This window comes from Labeo rohita, chromosome 3 (genome assembly GCF_022985175.1).
Source record: "Labeo rohita strain BAU-BD-2019 chromosome 3, IGBB_LRoh.1.0, whole genome shotgun sequence".
In the NCBI taxonomy this organism is placed as follows: Eukaryota; Metazoa; Chordata; class Actinopteri; order Cypriniformes; family Cyprinidae; genus Labeo; species Labeo rohita.
Genome location: NC_066871.1, coordinates 30578601 through 30597537, shown reverse-complemented (window position 1 = coordinate 30597537; position 18937 = coordinate 30578601). Strand labels below are relative to the sequence as shown.

The following is an 18937-nucleotide window of genomic DNA, read 5'->3' as shown; positions in this document are numbered from 1 at the left end:
AGATGTTTTGAATTCTACAATTGCATTATGTTTTCAAAGTCCATTAAACAGATCAAGGAAAATTGGATTCCACATGATATGACCCCTTTAAGACATTCTTGTGCAATGAGATATTAAGGAGAGGAATATACAGACTTTTCCCGTGGTATGGATTTAACCCTCATGTCACTTTGACACAGAGAAGATTTTCTTTTTGCTGAAAATGCTAGTTTAGGGATTGTTCACCCCAAAACAGGGCTGGGACTTGATTCCAAAAATAATCGATTCCTCGATGCGTTGGGAATCGAGAGTCGTTTTCAGTTCAACAAAGCTCCTGCAAGCATCCTACACAATGCTATCTCACGACCGATTCGTATGTATTTTACGAGGTGGCTAATTCGTATGAATTTGTATGACCTTACGATTTTGTGCGATTTGCCTAAACCCCAGTGATAGGTAGGTTTAGGGACAGGGTTAGGTGCAACTCGTAAAATATGTACACTGTAAAAAGTTTTTACCAGTTTCAACTTAAAAAGAGTTTAGCAGCTGCCTTAAAATTTTAAGTTAAATTAACTTAAAAGTACATGTCATGTCAACTCATAAGTTAAATCAACTTAAAAGTACAAGTCATTTAAACATATTTTTTGTAGTGACTTGAAATGACTTGTACTTTTAAGTTGATTTAATTAAAGTTGCTGAACATCAGTTTTGTTGAAACTAGAGAATTTTTTTACAGTGTATGATTTAGTAAAAATCTTGTGAATTTGTAAGAGTGAGGTCGTACGAAGTAGCCACCTCGTAAAATATGAAACATTGCTGAAAGTTGATTCACAAAAATAAACTGAAAGAAAACAAGTTTGTACTGAGCTTGTGGATGCAGCTTTCCATTTTTAAAAAGCACTCATTCATTTGCCTCTTGCTCGCTAATAATAGTGATTAGAAGTCTGATTCATTTCCACAAAAAGGTTCTTTCGGATAGACCGTTTTAATGAACCAGTTCAAAAAACGATTCAGAGGTTATTTTACGTTGTCCACAATTTTGAGCACTGCACGACAGAACATGAGGTGATCGACAGTCTTAATTTTATTTCCATCCTAAATAAAATGCTATTTTTTAACCTTTCTATCAGCCATTGATAATTCTGAAAGAAAACACAGAGAGCACAGATCAGTGGCCAGGAACACATCTGACTGACAGCTAAACTACAAGCTCTTACATCAGTTTTACTGTTAATGTTGTTTCAGTGTAGTTTGTTCATTTTGTAAACATCATTCAGTTGAACTGTGAACATGCATTTTAGACACTTATGTCTTGTTCCATTCATGCAATAAATGCATATTCACTGCTGAGCTGTGGGCTTTGCAGACAAAATTACAATTTAAAATCAATCAAAGCTACAGAAATGTATTGTAATTTTTTTTAAAGCTTTATATTATGAGAAGGCTACTTTCGACAACATTTAAATACTGCAGTCATGTTGAAATTAGGTTCCTCCGATTTAAAATCAAGAATCAAAAGAGAATCAAAAACAACAGTGTGGAATTGATTCTTGGAATGAGTTCCCGTCGATTCCAGAACCAGGAATCGGAATCACACTCGTTTCCAAAAATTTCGAACTCGAAACAGCCCTACCCAAAAATTAAAATTACACCGTGGTTTACTCACCTTCAAGCCATCCTAGGTGTATATGACTTTCTTCTTTCAGACAAATACAATCAGAGTTACTTTCAAAAACATTCCGGCTCTTCCAAGCTTTATAATGGGAGTGAATGGGTGTTGAGGCTTTGAAGCAAAGTAAAGTTTATCCATCCATCATAAAAAGTGCTCCACACAGCTCTAGAAGGGTTAATGAAGACATTTTGATGCGAATTAATGCGTTGTAGAAAAATATCCATATTTAAAACTTTATAAACTATAAATATGTTAATCTTGTAAGAACCAAGTTTTGTTTACAGCACAAGGAAAACTAGTCTCCTGTAATCCTATATTAAAATTCTCTGACATCTTATTTTACAAATCTTTCAGGTGACAGTTTATACAGTTTTAAATATGAATATTTTTCTTACAAAAACACATTGAGTCACTTCATAAAGCCTTTATAAACCCCCTGGAGCTGTGTGGAGCACTTGTTATGATGGATGGATGCACTTTATTGGACTCAACACCCATTCACTGCCATTATAAAGCTTGTAAGAACCAGGACAATTTTTAATGTAAAGGCAATTTTATTCGCCTGAAAGAAGAAAGTCATATACACTCAGAATGGCTTGAGGGTGAGTAAATCATGGGGTAATTTTCATTTTTGCGTGAACTATCCCTTTAATGCTATTGCTTTGGGCTACAACTTTGCTGACTTTTACTTTTTGCTTGTGCTGTTCAACAATGACTACACTGTGAAAAACAATTTGTTGAGTCAACTTAAAATAATTTGGAACCTGCCTGCCTTAAAATTAAAAGTTCAGTTAACTCAAAAAAAGTTTATTCAACTTGAAATGTTAAATTATACTGAGTGACAACTTAGATATTTGAGTTGAATCAACTTAAAATTTGAAGGCAGCTGGGTTACTTACCCATCTGTTAAGTTTAACAAACACAAATATCTAAGTTGTTACTTAGTACAACTTAACATTTCAAGTTGACTAAACTTATTTTAGTTGACTGAACTTACAATTTTAAGGCAGCAGGGTAACAAATTATTTTAAGCTGACTCAACAAATTGTGTTCTTTATTTTTTACAGTGTAGCCTACTAATAATTGCTTATAAATGTCTTGTAATGCTATATTATTTCCAAATAGGCAGAAATAAGCACCCAAACACCCGTCATCAGTTGCTAAATATCCAAAACTGACAAATATAGAAAAAATAGTCCCGATATGTCATGCATCCCTTCTGAATTCACACTGAAACTTACCACTAAGAAAAAAAAAACAGTCACTTTATCAGTTCCCTTTCAAAAGGTACTAATATGTACTTTTAATGTAGTAATATGTGCCATTAAAGGGGTAAATAAGGTACAAAGATGTACCTTTTAGCTTTTGTACCTTACAGTACCACCCAATGACAGCTTTGTACCTTTTTTTTCTGAGAGTGTAGTCGTGCATTGCCTTCCAATCACCCACGTCAGCTGTACACCTTGTAAAGCTCATCACGGAGGCCTTCCCTCAGCGTGGAGCTGCATTCCAGTAAGGCAGCGTCAATGAGGCTTCTTAGTGCCGTTCAAGGGCTGTAAATCTCAGCTGGTGAGAGACAATGATACCAGAGTGATGACACCTGCAGTGGAAAAGCACAATCCGTCCGTCCCATGGCGCATCACGGAGTGATCTGAGGGAGATTCCTATTTACGGATCATTTGGGATTTGGACCCCAGACTCCGGCTGCGGTGGAACCGACGGGCCACACATCTGCAGCCCGGGCCTGTCGTGAGGATGATTTACATAGGCTCGAAAAACAGAAGGAATGCCAAAACGATGGGAAGCGCTCACATTGTGGTCCCCCTCTTTCAAACTGATTTATGTTCCTTGGGGAAGCCTATCCAGCGCTGCCAAATTCTTGAGCGTCTGGTGTCCAGCGCTGCAACAAATGTCTTTATCTTTTGCGTTCAACTCCAATCTAGAATTCCACTAATTCCATTTGTCTTCCGCTTTCAACTCTGAGACAACATGGGATATTTTATTGAAGTTTACTGAATGTTTACCCAGGGTAGTACAGTAAATAGACAGTGGAACAGTCTTTGAAAACTAACCAAAATTTACACAACTGTGAGAAATCTGAGGACATTGGGCAAAGCTTACAGTAAATGCTGCCATTGTCTAAAACCAGTAATGTTTATGCTGGATCATAAAATGGTACCAAAAATGCCAAAGTCATTGGTTCAATTCCTGGGAAGCACATTCACAGATAAAATATGTATCTTTAAATAAAAGTATTTGCCAAATGCATAAATTTAAAAAGAGAGAATTACAATTACAGTCTCTAACACATTGTAGTTGCCAATGAAAAATTTGGATTTCAATTCAAGTAGTTTCACTTGAAGGGACACCTAGATTGTGATTATAAAACGAGTGTCCGCACTTGTGGAAAAATAACTTAAAGTTGTAATATTTAATAAAGGTAGCTGGCTTTATACCATATAAAAATGAAATATATGACTTATGTGACCCTGGACCACAAAACCAGTCATAAGTGGCACAGGTATATTTGTAGCAATAGCCATTGTGTCAGAATTATGCCTAAAATCACTAGGATATTAAAGATCATGATCCATAAAGATATTTTGTAAATTTCCTACTGTAAATATATTAAAATATAATTTTTGATTAGTAATATGCATTGCTAAGAATTTCATTTGGACAACTTTAAAGGTCATTTTTTTCAATATTTTGATTTTTTTGCACCCTCAGATTCCAGATTTTAAAATAGTTGTATCTTGGCCAAATATGGTCATATCTAAATAAACCATACATCAATGGAAAGCTTGTTTATTCAGATGATGTATAAATCCCAGTTTCAAAACATTGACCCTTATGACTGGTTATGTGGTCCAGGGTCACATATATTGCCAAATATGTTAGCTATACGCAATATATTTTATATGTATATTCTCGCCATAGTAAAATCTGTATGTGTACATATGTTAATAATGTCTATAAAGTGATTTTTATATGGTATTATATGTAGCAACCATATATGTCAATAGTGTATATTTTATATATATTGTAAATAAATACAGACATACAGAAATAAATTAAATAAATAATAATATCTTAAAGTTTATGTATGCTTTTGTACTTAAAAAAAAAAAAAAAATAAAATAATGTTTAATTTTTAATATCAACATGTTGTATTGACAGGGTTTAGGATAAATCAAAATGCATGACATGTATGCCGAAAAATATAATACATATACACAGATGTATGTGTTTATAGATTTCATGTGTTTTTGCTTCATATGACAATATATTTCATTTGTATGTCAATATATATTATATTTGCATATGGAATGTAACAGACTGATGGCAATGAATGCAATTTTACGCAAATATGTAATATGCGAGGTGCTAAAATGTCAGTTTGTCAATAAACTGCAAGTTGTAAAAAGTTTTAATTTCATGCCCCAAATGTGTGACTTATAGATACAGCAGAAATGTAAACAAATGTGCCCAAGTTAGTTTTCTCATGCATGTATATATAATTATATATAAAAGCCAGTTTCCACCACTAAATAATTTTTTTTGTGCCTTATTTCACAATTTAGAATTTTTTCTAACAATTGTCACAAATCTCAAACTAGCAATTTTGACTTTTTATCTCAGAATTGTGAGATATAAACTCGCAACTGTGAGTGCTAAAGTTCAAACCGCAAGATACAAATTTGCAGTTCTGAAAAATGACGTCAGAATCGCAAGATATAAACAGGCAATTCTGACTTTTTTCTCAGAATTGTGCGATATAAACTTGCCATTGAGAGAAATAGTCAGAAATGCCTCAGAATTGCATTTGAATTGCAATTTTTTTCTCGCAATTGCAAGTTTATATCTTGCATTCCTGACTTTTTTTCTTAGAATTGCGAGATATAAACGTGTTATAAAGTCCAGTTCCGAGGGGAAAAAAAGATATTTTCTCAGAATTGTGAGTTTACATCTCACAATTCTGACTTAATAACTCCAAATTGTTAATTCTAAAGTCAGAATTGTGAGATATAAACTGCCAAGAGTGCAATTCTGACTTTTTTTCCCTCAAAATTGCAAGTTTCTATCTTGCAATTCTAGCTGAATAACTCACAGAAGAAAAGTCATAATTGTAAGCTAAAAAGTCACAATTACCTTTGATTTTTTTATTCAGTGGCAAAACTGACTTGTATAATTATAGTGTAGTTCCTAAACTCTATTTTGGTTTAAAGCATCTGCTTAATGAGTAACTGTTTAAAATTACTGATACTTTTTTCAAACTGTGCATCCATGCTGTTTAGTATCAAAATTAATTTTGCTAAATAAATTGAAAGGAAAGAAAGAATTCATTGAATTGCAATTCCAAAGAATTTAACATCAATCTGTAAGGCATACAGTATAAACTTGAAGACTTTTTTTAAACTTAATAAACTTCTTTTAAAGGCTTTTTTTTTTCAAAAAAACATTTAAAAACTGTCCTGATCAACTTAGCTTTTCTAATTAAAAATGCCATTTTAAAAAGGATTTTGAATGATTACAGTCACATTCATCTTACAATTTTTTTTGCTTCTTAATTCAATTCTTAATGGTGCAAAGTTCTGCTCAGTACATGCACTCCCTGGGAATCAACCTCATGACCTTGGCATTGCTAGAGTCATACTATACTAGTTAAGCTGCAGGAACACCAGTAAAAGTCCAATTAGGGACATTAACTCTCAGTCATGGATCCAGCAAAATTCCATATTCCTTGATGTAAGTTTTTTAATTTGACAGGATGTTTTCATTCAAATTGGAAAAGCATCTGAGGAGTTTTAAGGCCATTCTTGCCGCAGAGTTACAGTGTAACATCTCTGTTGGCAGCTTCACTGTTCCCTGGGATTTGCAGCTGCTCTCACACTCTTAACACTGTGCATGTAAAGAAAATTAAAATGCTGCAAATTAATCATCAATTGCTCAATGGGTGTGTTGCGTTTATGAAAACAAACAGGCAAAGCTAGGAGATAAATCAAATGACTAACAAGCCGCGCAACGATTCGCTGATGCAATAAGCCAGCGTGGTGCGATGAGTTTCACCCTGGCACATTTCTGCCATGATTATATTCCAAAAGGAAACACACACTCCTCACAGAACATGCCGACATTCCCACCTATTTTGTTTATTTTCATAAATTGCTCAGAAGCCCTGAAATATTAGCACGACTAATGTGTCAGCCAGTGATTTAATTGGAAATTTTTATGGGCCAATGTTTTCCAGCGCCGCCCGCCCAAGCAGTCGAATCGCGCTTTCTGTAAGGACTCGTATACTCCATACTGCCATTTTGATTCAGAAAGCCTCCTGGAAGTTTAATAACACAGCGCAGGGGTTCTACGAGGAGTCAATAGAGTGTGACATGAAGATACACAGGCCATAAGAAACAAGCTACGTTTCTGAGAAGAGTTGGACCGTTTCCCTCTGAGCGAGGAGTGTAGAAACGGTACCAGCCGGATTCCTTATGGAATAACCTGGGCCAAGTCCAGCACTCCAAACAGGAGAAATGGCCAGAGATATTCTGGCTATTATGTATTATTATCCATTACATGTTGTTATCATTGGCGCAGTGTACTAGTGATACTTATTCATAAAAGAAATGGACACCCGGACATTACTGACTGGATAATTGTACAATTTTACAGTCCCTTGGAGTCACATTGTTTATTTGCATTCACAACACCTTAAGAGGCCCAATTACTATGAAGTATATATATATAGAAAGAAAGAGAGAGAGAGAGAGAGAGAGTAGAATTAAAGTATTGTAATATAAATAATATAATAAATAAATAAATAAATTCAAATAGAAAAATTTCAACAAAATATATAGAATATAAAGCGTAAATACATTTAAAATAATTAAAAATAAAATTAATGAAAGAATTTTTTTACACTATATAATGTTGTTATCTAATAAAATTTTAAAATATTTTCTTAAATAATTATATACACACACACATTTAGTGTTAATATGTAGTTAATACATAATATAGGTATTATAAAAAATACACATAAGTATAAAAAATTACATCATATTTATATATACAAAAAACAATATCTAAGTATTAACAGTCATATTAATTATATTCATTTTAATTATATTTAATTTATATTTTTCCCAGATAAATAGATAGATAAATATATGTAAATAATTGTAAATATATTTAAAATAATTAAAACTAAAATTAATATTATATAAATTGTATATATAATATATTATATAATATATTATATATAAAATATAATATTATATAAAGTGTAAGTACACATTACTTTATCTCAATTTATTTTTAAAAAAACTATATATATATATAGTTATATATATTATATATATAACTATATATAATATATAGTTAGTATAGTGTTAATACTTAGTGTTAATATATAGTTGAGTGTTAATATATAGTTGAGTTAATATATATGTTGAGTGTTACTGTATAGTTAATAATAATACATAATTATAAAAAATTACATCATATTTATAGACAACAATATATGTGAATTTTAAGTCATATTAATTATATTCATTATAATTCTAATTGATTTATATTTTTCTTACACACACATATTCATTATTTTATTGCCTTTTCACATTAAACATAAAAAATAGGTTAAAAAAATATATATATAAATACAATATGTAGAATACAAAGTGTAAATATATACATAAATAAAACATAAATTGATTTTATAGATTTTTATAAGTAGATTTAGAAATACTTATTTAAAAAAATTTACTTTCAAAACCGCAATATATGTGTATTTATATATGTGTTTTATTGGGTTTTCACATTAAACATCACAGTAAATGAAGTAGCAAGCTGGTTAACTTTGTATTCCAGAAACAAACCTAATGATTTCAAAGGTCACAAAAACTTCTGTCCTTAGATGTGTAGTGTCATGCTGATTAGCGCTGAATGCAGTAGCAATTTCACAGCCAGTTAGTGGGAGAATAAGCTCTTTGCTGTCTTTTGCTAGTTAAGCGCACGCTGTGGTTTTATTTGGTCTGATCGTATTTGTTGAGACGTTGTATATCACTTTCACTAGGCAACAGTGGCAAGCAGTTCCACAAACAAAAAAGCAGGGAGGTCCGATTGCCCCGCTAATTGGCGCTGGCAAACGATTACAGAGCAGGGCCCATAACGGAAACGCCCCCTTAATTCTCACCCGTCATTACATCACAGCACTCTCGGGCGAGCACAGGCCTTTCCAGATGGCCACGCGGGAGAGGAAAGGTTTTAAAAAATGAGGAGAAGCAAACCTGGTTTAAATAGAGCGTTTCGGTTGTGATCTCTGAACCTATAATGCAGTACTTTTAACATAATATAAAAAGACTCTAAATGGTTTTAACTTATTCGTTCTTTGAGGTTACGTCTCTAGAACATAAGAATCCAATTATGTATTTCATAATTTTATAAGAGCTGATTTTTAGACATTAGTTTTGACAATTAGGGTGACAAAAATAAAGCTGAATAAAGCTAATTTACATGTAAACAAAACATTAAACATAGTATCTGAATCATGAATAATTTTTTACTTGATGGATTTTCAGTGCACGAACCATCTGAATAAACTGATTCACTAAAATGAATCAGACAGTCCAGCACAAAGTATGAGAGGAAGATTTGTTCAGGTGAATCGATTCACTATTGATTCAAACTTTCCAGTGGTACATAAAAGAGAAAAGGAGAGAGGACTGTTGAGGTGAATGCATTTGATTATTCTCAGCTCAGACATAAAAAAAAAATACTGTAGTGACTGATCGCAGTACACCGCCAGTCACTGGAAAAAACATGCTTGTTACTGAAAAACAGATGAACTACTGTCACTCCACTGAAAAAGTTGGTAAGATATAGTATGCATTTCTTCTTTTGGCTAAAGAGGCTATACTTTAATTTGACCCCAAAAGCCCTAAAGCTGCTCAAATAGCTGGTAGCAACTCAAATTATGTTTTCATACAAAACTGTTGACTATTACTCCTGACAGAATGACAAAAGCAAGAGACCGAAGCACAGCACATGCTGTACGTCCGCTCCTTTCCACCTAAATATTTATTCTCAACTCTCACGTAACAATTGATCATATCAAAGATCGTATTATTCACTTCACTTAGATTGCAAGTGACTCATGAGTGAGTCTCCTTTTCCTATGAGCTTATCTAAGGCCATCAGAAGGATTGCAGATAGATAACAATGATTTATTATTGTGCAGTCACTCTCCTGGAAGCATGGTTACTTTCCATCACATGGAAAAAAACATGCTGTGGAAATGACCAGTAGTTTAAGCTCTAAAAGCAGCCTGTCTACTGTTTTCCATTTTCCACAAGTTGGTATGATTTTTTAGGGCCTTCACGAAATGTCTTTGGTTGAAACTCCTGAAAGGTCGTGTAAAACACCCTTTATCTTGTTAAAAACAGCTCTGTTCACGGTGAGCCGTTTCGGTGCATGGCTCTTTAAATGATAATGAGCTTTGCTCACCCCTTCCCCTTTCTTCCGTTTTTTGTGTATTACGTTACTATCAAAAAATGGATCCACTGTGTCCTCAGTGGCTCTGATGTCGGAAGACTCTTATGTTCACTTTTACATCCAACTATAAAACACCTGCATTGCTGACGGCTGTCGTGGGCGGAGCCTGAGCAATATGATGTCATACTGCTCAGAAAATCAAAACGGCTTGATAATTGAGACTGTTTAGGTTTTTTGGAGATTAAAAAAAAAAATAAGAAAATGGATTTTTGTCAAATTTATATGCAATCACCATGTAAAAGTGAATGTCACCCTTTAAAACTATGTGGAAACCCAGATAGGCCCTTTTTTTTTTTTTTTGTTGCTGTACAGATTTATCCGCTCTCTTTGGTCCACATGCACCATTTGGAAGTACTCAGTGTTGACGTTAATGGCAGGATTCAGTTCATTTAACCATGTTTATACCATCTCGGTTTAGCCTGATAATTTGCCCCATTTCTACACCTCTTGCTTCAGATTTTCAGTTCTCTGAGGATTACCAGTCACTCACCCAAAAACCCTGCAAGGCTTCCGTAGTGAGAGGAGCTGGTTTCTGTTGTAAATAATAGAGCCATGCTTGGCTGCATGTCTTTCACGTGCAAAAAGTAGCTTGGTGTGCCTTCCACAATGACCTGGATGAATGACAAATTTAGCAGACTTTTTTCATTTCCAACTAGTTTAGGCAAGCAATAATAAATCATCTCCACCAAAAACTGATTAACTGAGATGTGTAATGATATTGTGATACTATCAGAAAAGAGCAGAGCAAAAGCAAAGGCATGTAAAAGATTTAATGTGCATGCAATGTTTGGACAAACATTACACAAATATGGAGCTGCTGAGTGAGAGGACAGAATTGCGGCGCAAATAAAATCATAATGAATTAGGATAATATAATGGAAAAACATGCTCATTCTTTTCAGAGGACGGGGGAAAATAAGGAGAAAGTGGCCTGGAGCTGGTGCAAGGACAGCAATTCATTTCAATCTTGTACAATATTAGTTGTGTGTTTTTCAGCTGAAAAAGTCACAGAACATAACTACTTGTCCACTTTATTGCTTAAACTTCTAGGCCTCAATTCAAAGCTGATTTGACTAAGTATGAACACATTGTTGCCTCTTAAAAATGAAAATTGTGTTGCTATCAGAAGTATTATGGAAGATAGTGTGTGAAAGAGGGAACGTTGAGAGGGAGAGACAGTCAAAGCCTGTTATTGTGTGTTATCACTGTGCTGAGTGGTTGAAGTGTTCTAGGTGTCGGTGGGATAAAACATGACAGCTGCTTAACACTTGCTTCCTGTGTATGTGTGGGTGACAGTGCATGTCCCTATTTAGTCACTAACATCTAGACTCCTCAGCGGGTGTGAGCAGGTCTGCAGTAGGAATATTGATTCTCTTTTGTGGTTTGTTCTCTTTTATGGTTATTACAGGTTGTTATGGATATTTTATGGTTGTATATCAGGGATAGATTTTCCGTAGTTAGATTGAACGATCAATTTGTCAAACAACAAACCGAACAATATGGATAGATAAATAAATACACAGATAGATGGATGGAATAGGAGAGTGATATAACAATAGATAGATAGATAGGTACATACAGCTATAGATAAAATGATAGAACGATAGACAGATAGATAGATAGATAGATAGAACAATAGAACGATAGATAGAACGATAGATGATAGATAGATCAATAGATAGACAGATAGATAGATAGATAGATAGATAGATAGATAGATAGATAGATAGATAGATAGATAGATAGAATGTCAGAATGATAGAACAACAGAACGATAGATAGACAGAACAATAGAACAATAGATGATAGATAGGTAGATAGATAGATAGATAGATAGATAGATAGATAGATAGATAGATAGATAGAGAATGTCAGAATGATAGAACAACAGAACGATAGATAGAACAATAGATAGACAGAACAATAGAACAATAGATGATAGATAGATAGATAGATAGATAGATAGATAGATTGATTGATAGATAGATAGATAGATAGATAGATAGATAGATAGATAGATGATAGATACATGATAGATAGACTGATTGATTGATTGATTGAATGACAGAACGAAAGAACAGAATGAACAAATGAACGATAGATAGATAGAGATAGATAGATAGATAGATAGATAGATAGATGACTGATTGATTGATTGATTGAATGACAGAACGAAAGAACAATAGAACAATAAATAGAACAATAGATAGAACGATAGAAAATTGAATGACAGAATGATAGAATGTCAAAATGATTGAGATAGAAAATAGGATGATAGAATGTCAGAATGATAGAATGATAGAACAATAGAGACAGAACGAAAGAACAGAATGAACAAATGAATGATAGATAGATAGATAGATAGATAGATAGATAGATGATAGATAGATAGACTGATTGATTGATTGAATGACAGAATGAAAGAACAGAACGATAGATAGATAGATAGATAGATAGATAGATAGATAGATAGATAGATAGATAGATAGATAATAGGATGATAGAATGTCAGAATGATAGAACAACAGAACGCTAGATAGAACGATAGAACGAACTAGAGAGCAATAGAAGCCTGAACTCCAGTGGTCAGGAGAGGTCAGAGGTCACAGTCACGAGCAGGTGTGTGTGAGCACAGGATCTGGAGCCGGGTGTTTTATGAAGCCGTTGTCTGTTAATGAAATGCTGTAAATGGTTGGAAGCTCAGAGATCCAGTGATGTCATTAAAATAATAAAGCTCTCTCAGGATACTAGTCAAACATCTCAATGACTCTGGCCTCTCCTCTCTCCCACTGTGTTAAGGGTCTTCTATGATCACCAGGGGACAGAAAACACCACCTCAATGATTTCACATCACATCAGATTTAAATTTTACACTGCCAGGAGCGGCATGCCCCGAAGAATACTACGGCAATAAAGCAATTCAATGGTTGTTCACTAAAATATATGATACTCTGTGAGGGTGAATATGTGCGTCATGGGTGTTTTACAGATAAGCATTTGTAAAAATGTGGGAATGTGATCTCGCAGTCATTTGCCTTTTACTAGGGCAATTTCCTGTGAATGAAAGGAATAGTTCACCCAAAAATCAAAACTGGCCATTCAAGATGTAGATTAGTTTGTTTCTTCATAGGAACAGATTTGGAGCAATTTAGCATTACATCACTTGCTCACCAATGGATCCTCTGCAGTGAATGGGATGTATATTTCTCAGACAAGACGACTGTTTCACTGGATAGAGTGTATTTTTAAAAACAGACAGACATGATTATGTATTTCTGAGAATTCAGTTGCTGGTACTAAACTGGTCTCTTTCATTTTGTTTTCCCAACGTCCATCTCTCTGAAAGCCTGTCACTGTAACTTACACGCCCGCCGCTGCCGCTTCAACATGGAGCTGTATAAGCTATCGGGCCGCAGGAGTGGAGGAGTCTGTCTCAACTGCAGACACAACACAGCCGGACGCCACTGCCACTACTGTAAAGAGGGCTACTACAGAGACATGACCAAGGCCATCTCACACAGACGCGCCTGCAAAGGTAAGCAACCAAATACATTGGAAAAATGTCAATTGCTTCACCTACTGCAGATAAAAATACCTGTTAGATCAATAATATTGCCCAAAATGGTGTCCCAACTAGCCTAAAATAACTTAAAAGAGAACAGTGCTGCAGATATGCAAGTAGTGTCACTTAGAACTGAAGAAATTAAGAAATTATGTAATTTAAAAAATAGTAACTGATGTAATCAGTCATGACTATAAATCATTGTGAGGATCAACTACATAACTACATCTAATGAAATGCTAAATTTGGGTTTGGATTTGAAATGTCCTTTTTCAAATCCACAAAATACTTTGAAATATGTCCCAGGTTCCTTTATATTAAATGCTTTTTAAATTGCTTGATTTAGAGAAATCTAATGAGTTTGAGCTGAAAGAGATTAGAATAAGACAGTATTTGTACAAAAGGGTTTCCCTGGAAAATGAATACAGGCCAAGTAGACAAGAAGAACTGCCATGGAATTTGGGACAACAGAGAATATTAACAATAATAGTGAAACAAGCCAATTATTCACTCACCCGTGAAAGAAAAATAAATGTAAAGGCACCAGAGACTATACATATGTTCTAGACCTGAGACACCTCACGTTCACACTTAAAGGTCAGATGGTCTGTAAAGTTCTGCTCAAAAACTTAGTGAGTTGCCTATGTAGACAGCATTTTACAGCACCATTGGCATACTCCCCATGTAAAGGCTGTTTTAAAAGGAAGGCAGTGTGATTATGTTGTATTTTGGCCAAATTCTAAGGCAGCACTGCATATTCATGGTAAACAAAGCAATCCTATAATGTAGTGCTTTATCATGGGGTTTCCCTGACTGTGCCTTTATCAGACTGGATTAAACAGTTGCAGAACCACTGCATTTTAATAATTGGAAATACATGCCTCTATATACATTTCTGAAAAAACATAAAATAAAATAAACCGATATGTACGAATCACTGCAGTTTCCATTTAAAATTAACACTAGAGGCAGTAAAACTCAGACAACTTTTATTCCTTTTCACACAAAATATGATTTACAGGTACACAGTTTTGATTAATAAAGCCTAATTTTCACACAATTACTTGCTGAATATTATGTTATGACTTCAAAACAATTTTGACACCCTGCGTGATTTTTCAAATTCAGTAGATTTGACAATACAGCTCAAATATGCATAACGATGTTAAAATAGCATGGCTGAATCAACAAATACATTTTTATTTCACTTTTGCATTTGTTAACACTATCGGGTAGGTTTAAGGTTAAGTTTGGTGTAGTGGATATTTCCAACATGACAGATCATTAACATTTAGCGACACTCCCTGGATATTTGAAATCTGAACAGCTGCCATACGTACCTCAAGCAGCATAACAAAAATGCAGCAATACGTGTTTGTACCAACGTAATAAAAATGTGGCACGTTCACATATTGAACGTGTTTTAGGGCCACTCTCTGGACATTGCACTTTGAAACTTCCACAAAACCTGCAGTAAGGTATTTACAGTGTTGCAGAAATGTATATAGAGGCATGTATTTTTATGAGCTTGGGTTGCATAAAACATATTTAAACGAAACATAAACAGCAGACGGGCTGAATGAGAGGCAAATTCACTCTCTGACAGCAGGTGATGTGAAAAAGGTAATTGCTTTTTATCTCACAATTCTGACTTTTTTCTTTCAATTCAGAGTTAATACAGTATCTTGCAATTGCAAAAAAGTCAGGCTTGTGAGATATAAACTCAGAATTGCTCAGTTTTTATTTTGTTCGATACACTGAGAATTAAGAGCTAGAACGCACTCTTTTGTGGGAAAAATTCCAAATTATGAGATATAAACTCAGAATTGCAATATAAACTCACCATTCTGAAAAGAAAAGTCTGAATTATATATCTGAGATATAAATAAAAAAGTCAGAAATATGAGATAAAAATGTTGTAATTACCTTTTTATTTTTATTCCATGGCAAAAAAAAAGGGGTATTTATTAGGGCTGTCAGTCGATTAATAAGGAAATAAAACTGCCAGCAGGCGGTGGTAAATTTCTTTATGTCTATATTCATGCATTCGATTTGTTCAAAAGGCTGATTCATTCAGGAATTCAGTAAACGGTATGAATGGGCCTTTGAGTCATTGATTCACACAATTTATTCAAAACGCGGATTCATTCAGAAACTAAACACCACTGTGTTGCTCATAGATGCAAAACAGTTCGGCTCTGGCTTTATAGGTACTATTTTTGTTGAGCAAAAACAAACAATATTGTGTTTAAAAAAAACACAATATTAACTTCTTATTTACTGTTGTATAAAATCACATTTGCACTCGTTATATTTGGAACAAACAGCACTCATGTGATACTGCTCTCACTGCTCGAGAGATATTGCTTATCATATGATATAAATATGAGACAAAAACTCATACAGGAGCATTTTTGCCCCAATATCTTGAATTTTAGGGCATGACTGCATTTATGAAGTTTTATGCCCTGCATCATACCAGTCAACAGTCAACTGTATTAAATGTAAGATGACGTACAGGTCTGTATATAACTGCATTACATATATATATATATATATATTAATCACGTTATAGAAACACTATTGCTACTGATATTGTTGCAAAATCTTTTTAAATCGATTATAAGTTAAATCTCCCGTGTACTTCACTAGTAGAATATTCCAAATTATATTCCACTTATCCAACTTGCACCTCACTATGTTTTGTGATGAAGCCTGATTGTGGATATGAAGCGAGAAATATTTCTTAAAGATGGGCATAGAGTAGAAACAAGTGCAAGTAAATGCATAAAATCTACTTTCTTATAAAACATGAAATCTGGTTACAGTATGTCTTTCGCAGCCATCTGAAATCAGACATACTGTGATTGCTGCAAAGTTTAAAATGCATGGATTTTATCCACTGTCGGTTTCACAATGTCATTCCCTCGTGTTCCCATAGTCCATTCACTCACAAAACATTCTGCGCCATTGCATATTTTCCACCTCCCAGCCAAGATAACTTGTATTCTCATCTGACTCTCGCAGACCCAGAGTTTTGACGGACTGAAAGCTTCAACAAACCGCAGTGTAATTGATATGAAAGGCCGCTAACCCAATCACTGGGGCAGCTTAATTTTTTGCGGACTGTCATGTTCCAAAGCGCAGATGTGATGGATGGCAAACACTGCCCAAGTTTCATTGACATTGCTGTGTATTATCACATGAGGAATGCATCTGATTCAGGGGAGGTTATAAATGGTTTTCAACAGCTTTCCTCTGCCAGCCAAAACATTTACTCAGGCTATATATGGGATGTTCAGAGGCCAGACGCGAGGGATACAGACATGCTAGTTTTACAAAAGTAGCCTCTTGTAATGACCTTAACATACTGTATATGACCAGTAAAGTCAAAGCTCGTTCGGGAAATGCTGAGGAGTTCCAGTCACCATTGTCAAGCTGATTGCTTCACTCGTCTCAGGTGACAAACTCCTTAACACTGTGACGTCACCTAGCGCACTGCCATATTTATTGTTCATGTCAGCCAACCATCTCATTGTGCTTGTTTTGGACAGGAAACGCAAGTTCGTGCCAGCAGTGTTCAGCGCTTACGAAAATTCTATAGGGGGTCGTTTGGAAAAGAAAGGAATATCGCTTGTAAATAAGGGAGCAGAGCACCTACCAAGACAAATTGGACCCAGAACCAGATCCATTGTCAGTGGCAGTTTGGAAGACCTCATATTTTATATCATAGATTAACAACTTCATCCCTCATTGAGTACAGTGTAAACATCATGTCACCCACAAGAACTATGCTATTTCTTTCTCTCACCTTTGCGGTTAGGAATAGCTTGTCCAAAAATAAAAAATCGTATTACTTGCTCACCCCCATATCATTGTTTGATTAATTAAAATAAAACTGAATTCGCTTTAGTGTGATTATCAAATTGCAAAGGCTGTAATTTAAAATATATAAACAAAAAGTTCTTTTGAGTCTGATCTTTTCAATGAATCACTTGATTCAGTTCACAAAACAGGTTTAAATGAGTAGTTCACAAATCAGGCTAATTCCTTTCTCAGTTTCACTGACTCACTGCGATTAACTGCCCTCTGCAGGGCAATTAGTGAATAGTTATGACTGCATATGTAGAATATGTTGAACAAGTCATTTGGACTGCTATTATTGTGCTTTTGCATCATTTTTTAAGCTTAAAAGGCAAGTCCTCAATCACTGTAATTGGATGGAAATGTGTGGCTTGGAAAAAAAAAAAAAGTAAAACTTTTTCCTCTAGCGCTCCACTGAAGAAAAAGTCATATTTGGAACGACATAAGTGTGAACAAATGATGACAGAATTTACATTTTCGGGTGAACTGTTCCTTTAAACATGGAGAGGGGTTTTCAACAGCCATGAGAACTTACAGTCCATGCCGCATTGCTCCACGCTCATTTCCCCAGCATCTCTTCTTACTACTTCTGAATTATTTGTAGCTCTGGTTTAGATTATGTGCTATAGAGTTGTAGGGTCGTCTGTGAAGGCGTAAGAGTGGTGTCGTAATTCAGCAGGCGGTGGGCTGGTTGGTGGGTGGCTTAAGTGCAGAACTGTAGCTGCTTTTTACCGAATGTTAAGTGGGCATTGAAATTCAAAGCATCCCACCACTTTGTGTAGCATTTATTAACATCAGCTACATCATCAGTGATGGGGAATAGTGAAACAAATCCAACTGAAAGTGCTCAAACACTGTTATTAAAAAAGTTTTCTGTGCTCAAAGGATGATTTCTATAATTGTTCTGTAGATAGGATAGATTGGACAGACGGACAGACAAAGACAGATGGATGGATGGATGGACAGATGGACGGACGGACAGACAGACAGACTGACAGATAAATGTATGGATGGATGGGACAGACGGACAGACAAATAAATAGATGGATGGACAGATGGATAGATGGATGGATGGATGGACAAACAGAAGGATGGATGGATGGATGGATGGATGGACGGACGGACAGATGAATAGATGGATGGGATGGACGGGACAGATGGACAGACAGACAGAATGACAGATGGATAACACATAGATAGATAGATAGATAGATAGATAGATGTATGGACAAACAGACAGATGGATGGATGGATGGATGGACGGGTAGCTAGAATGACAGACAGATAGATGGATGGATGGATGGATGGAT

The 18937-nt window shown here is 34.9% G+C and overlaps 1 protein-coding gene across 1 annotated transcript in view; it reads left to right on the top strand.

Moving 5' to 3' along the window:
- ntn1b (netrin 1b) overlaps window positions 1–18937 on the top strand; it is a 66881-nt gene that overhangs the window by 17428 nt on the left and 30516 nt on the right. Inside the window, exon 3 of the mRNA XM_051106769.1 lies at window positions 13548–13736. Within this exon, the coding sequence (XP_050962726.1) occupies window positions 13548–13736 (189 nt within the window). The remainder of the gene's footprint in view (window positions 1–13547; window positions 13737–18937) is intronic.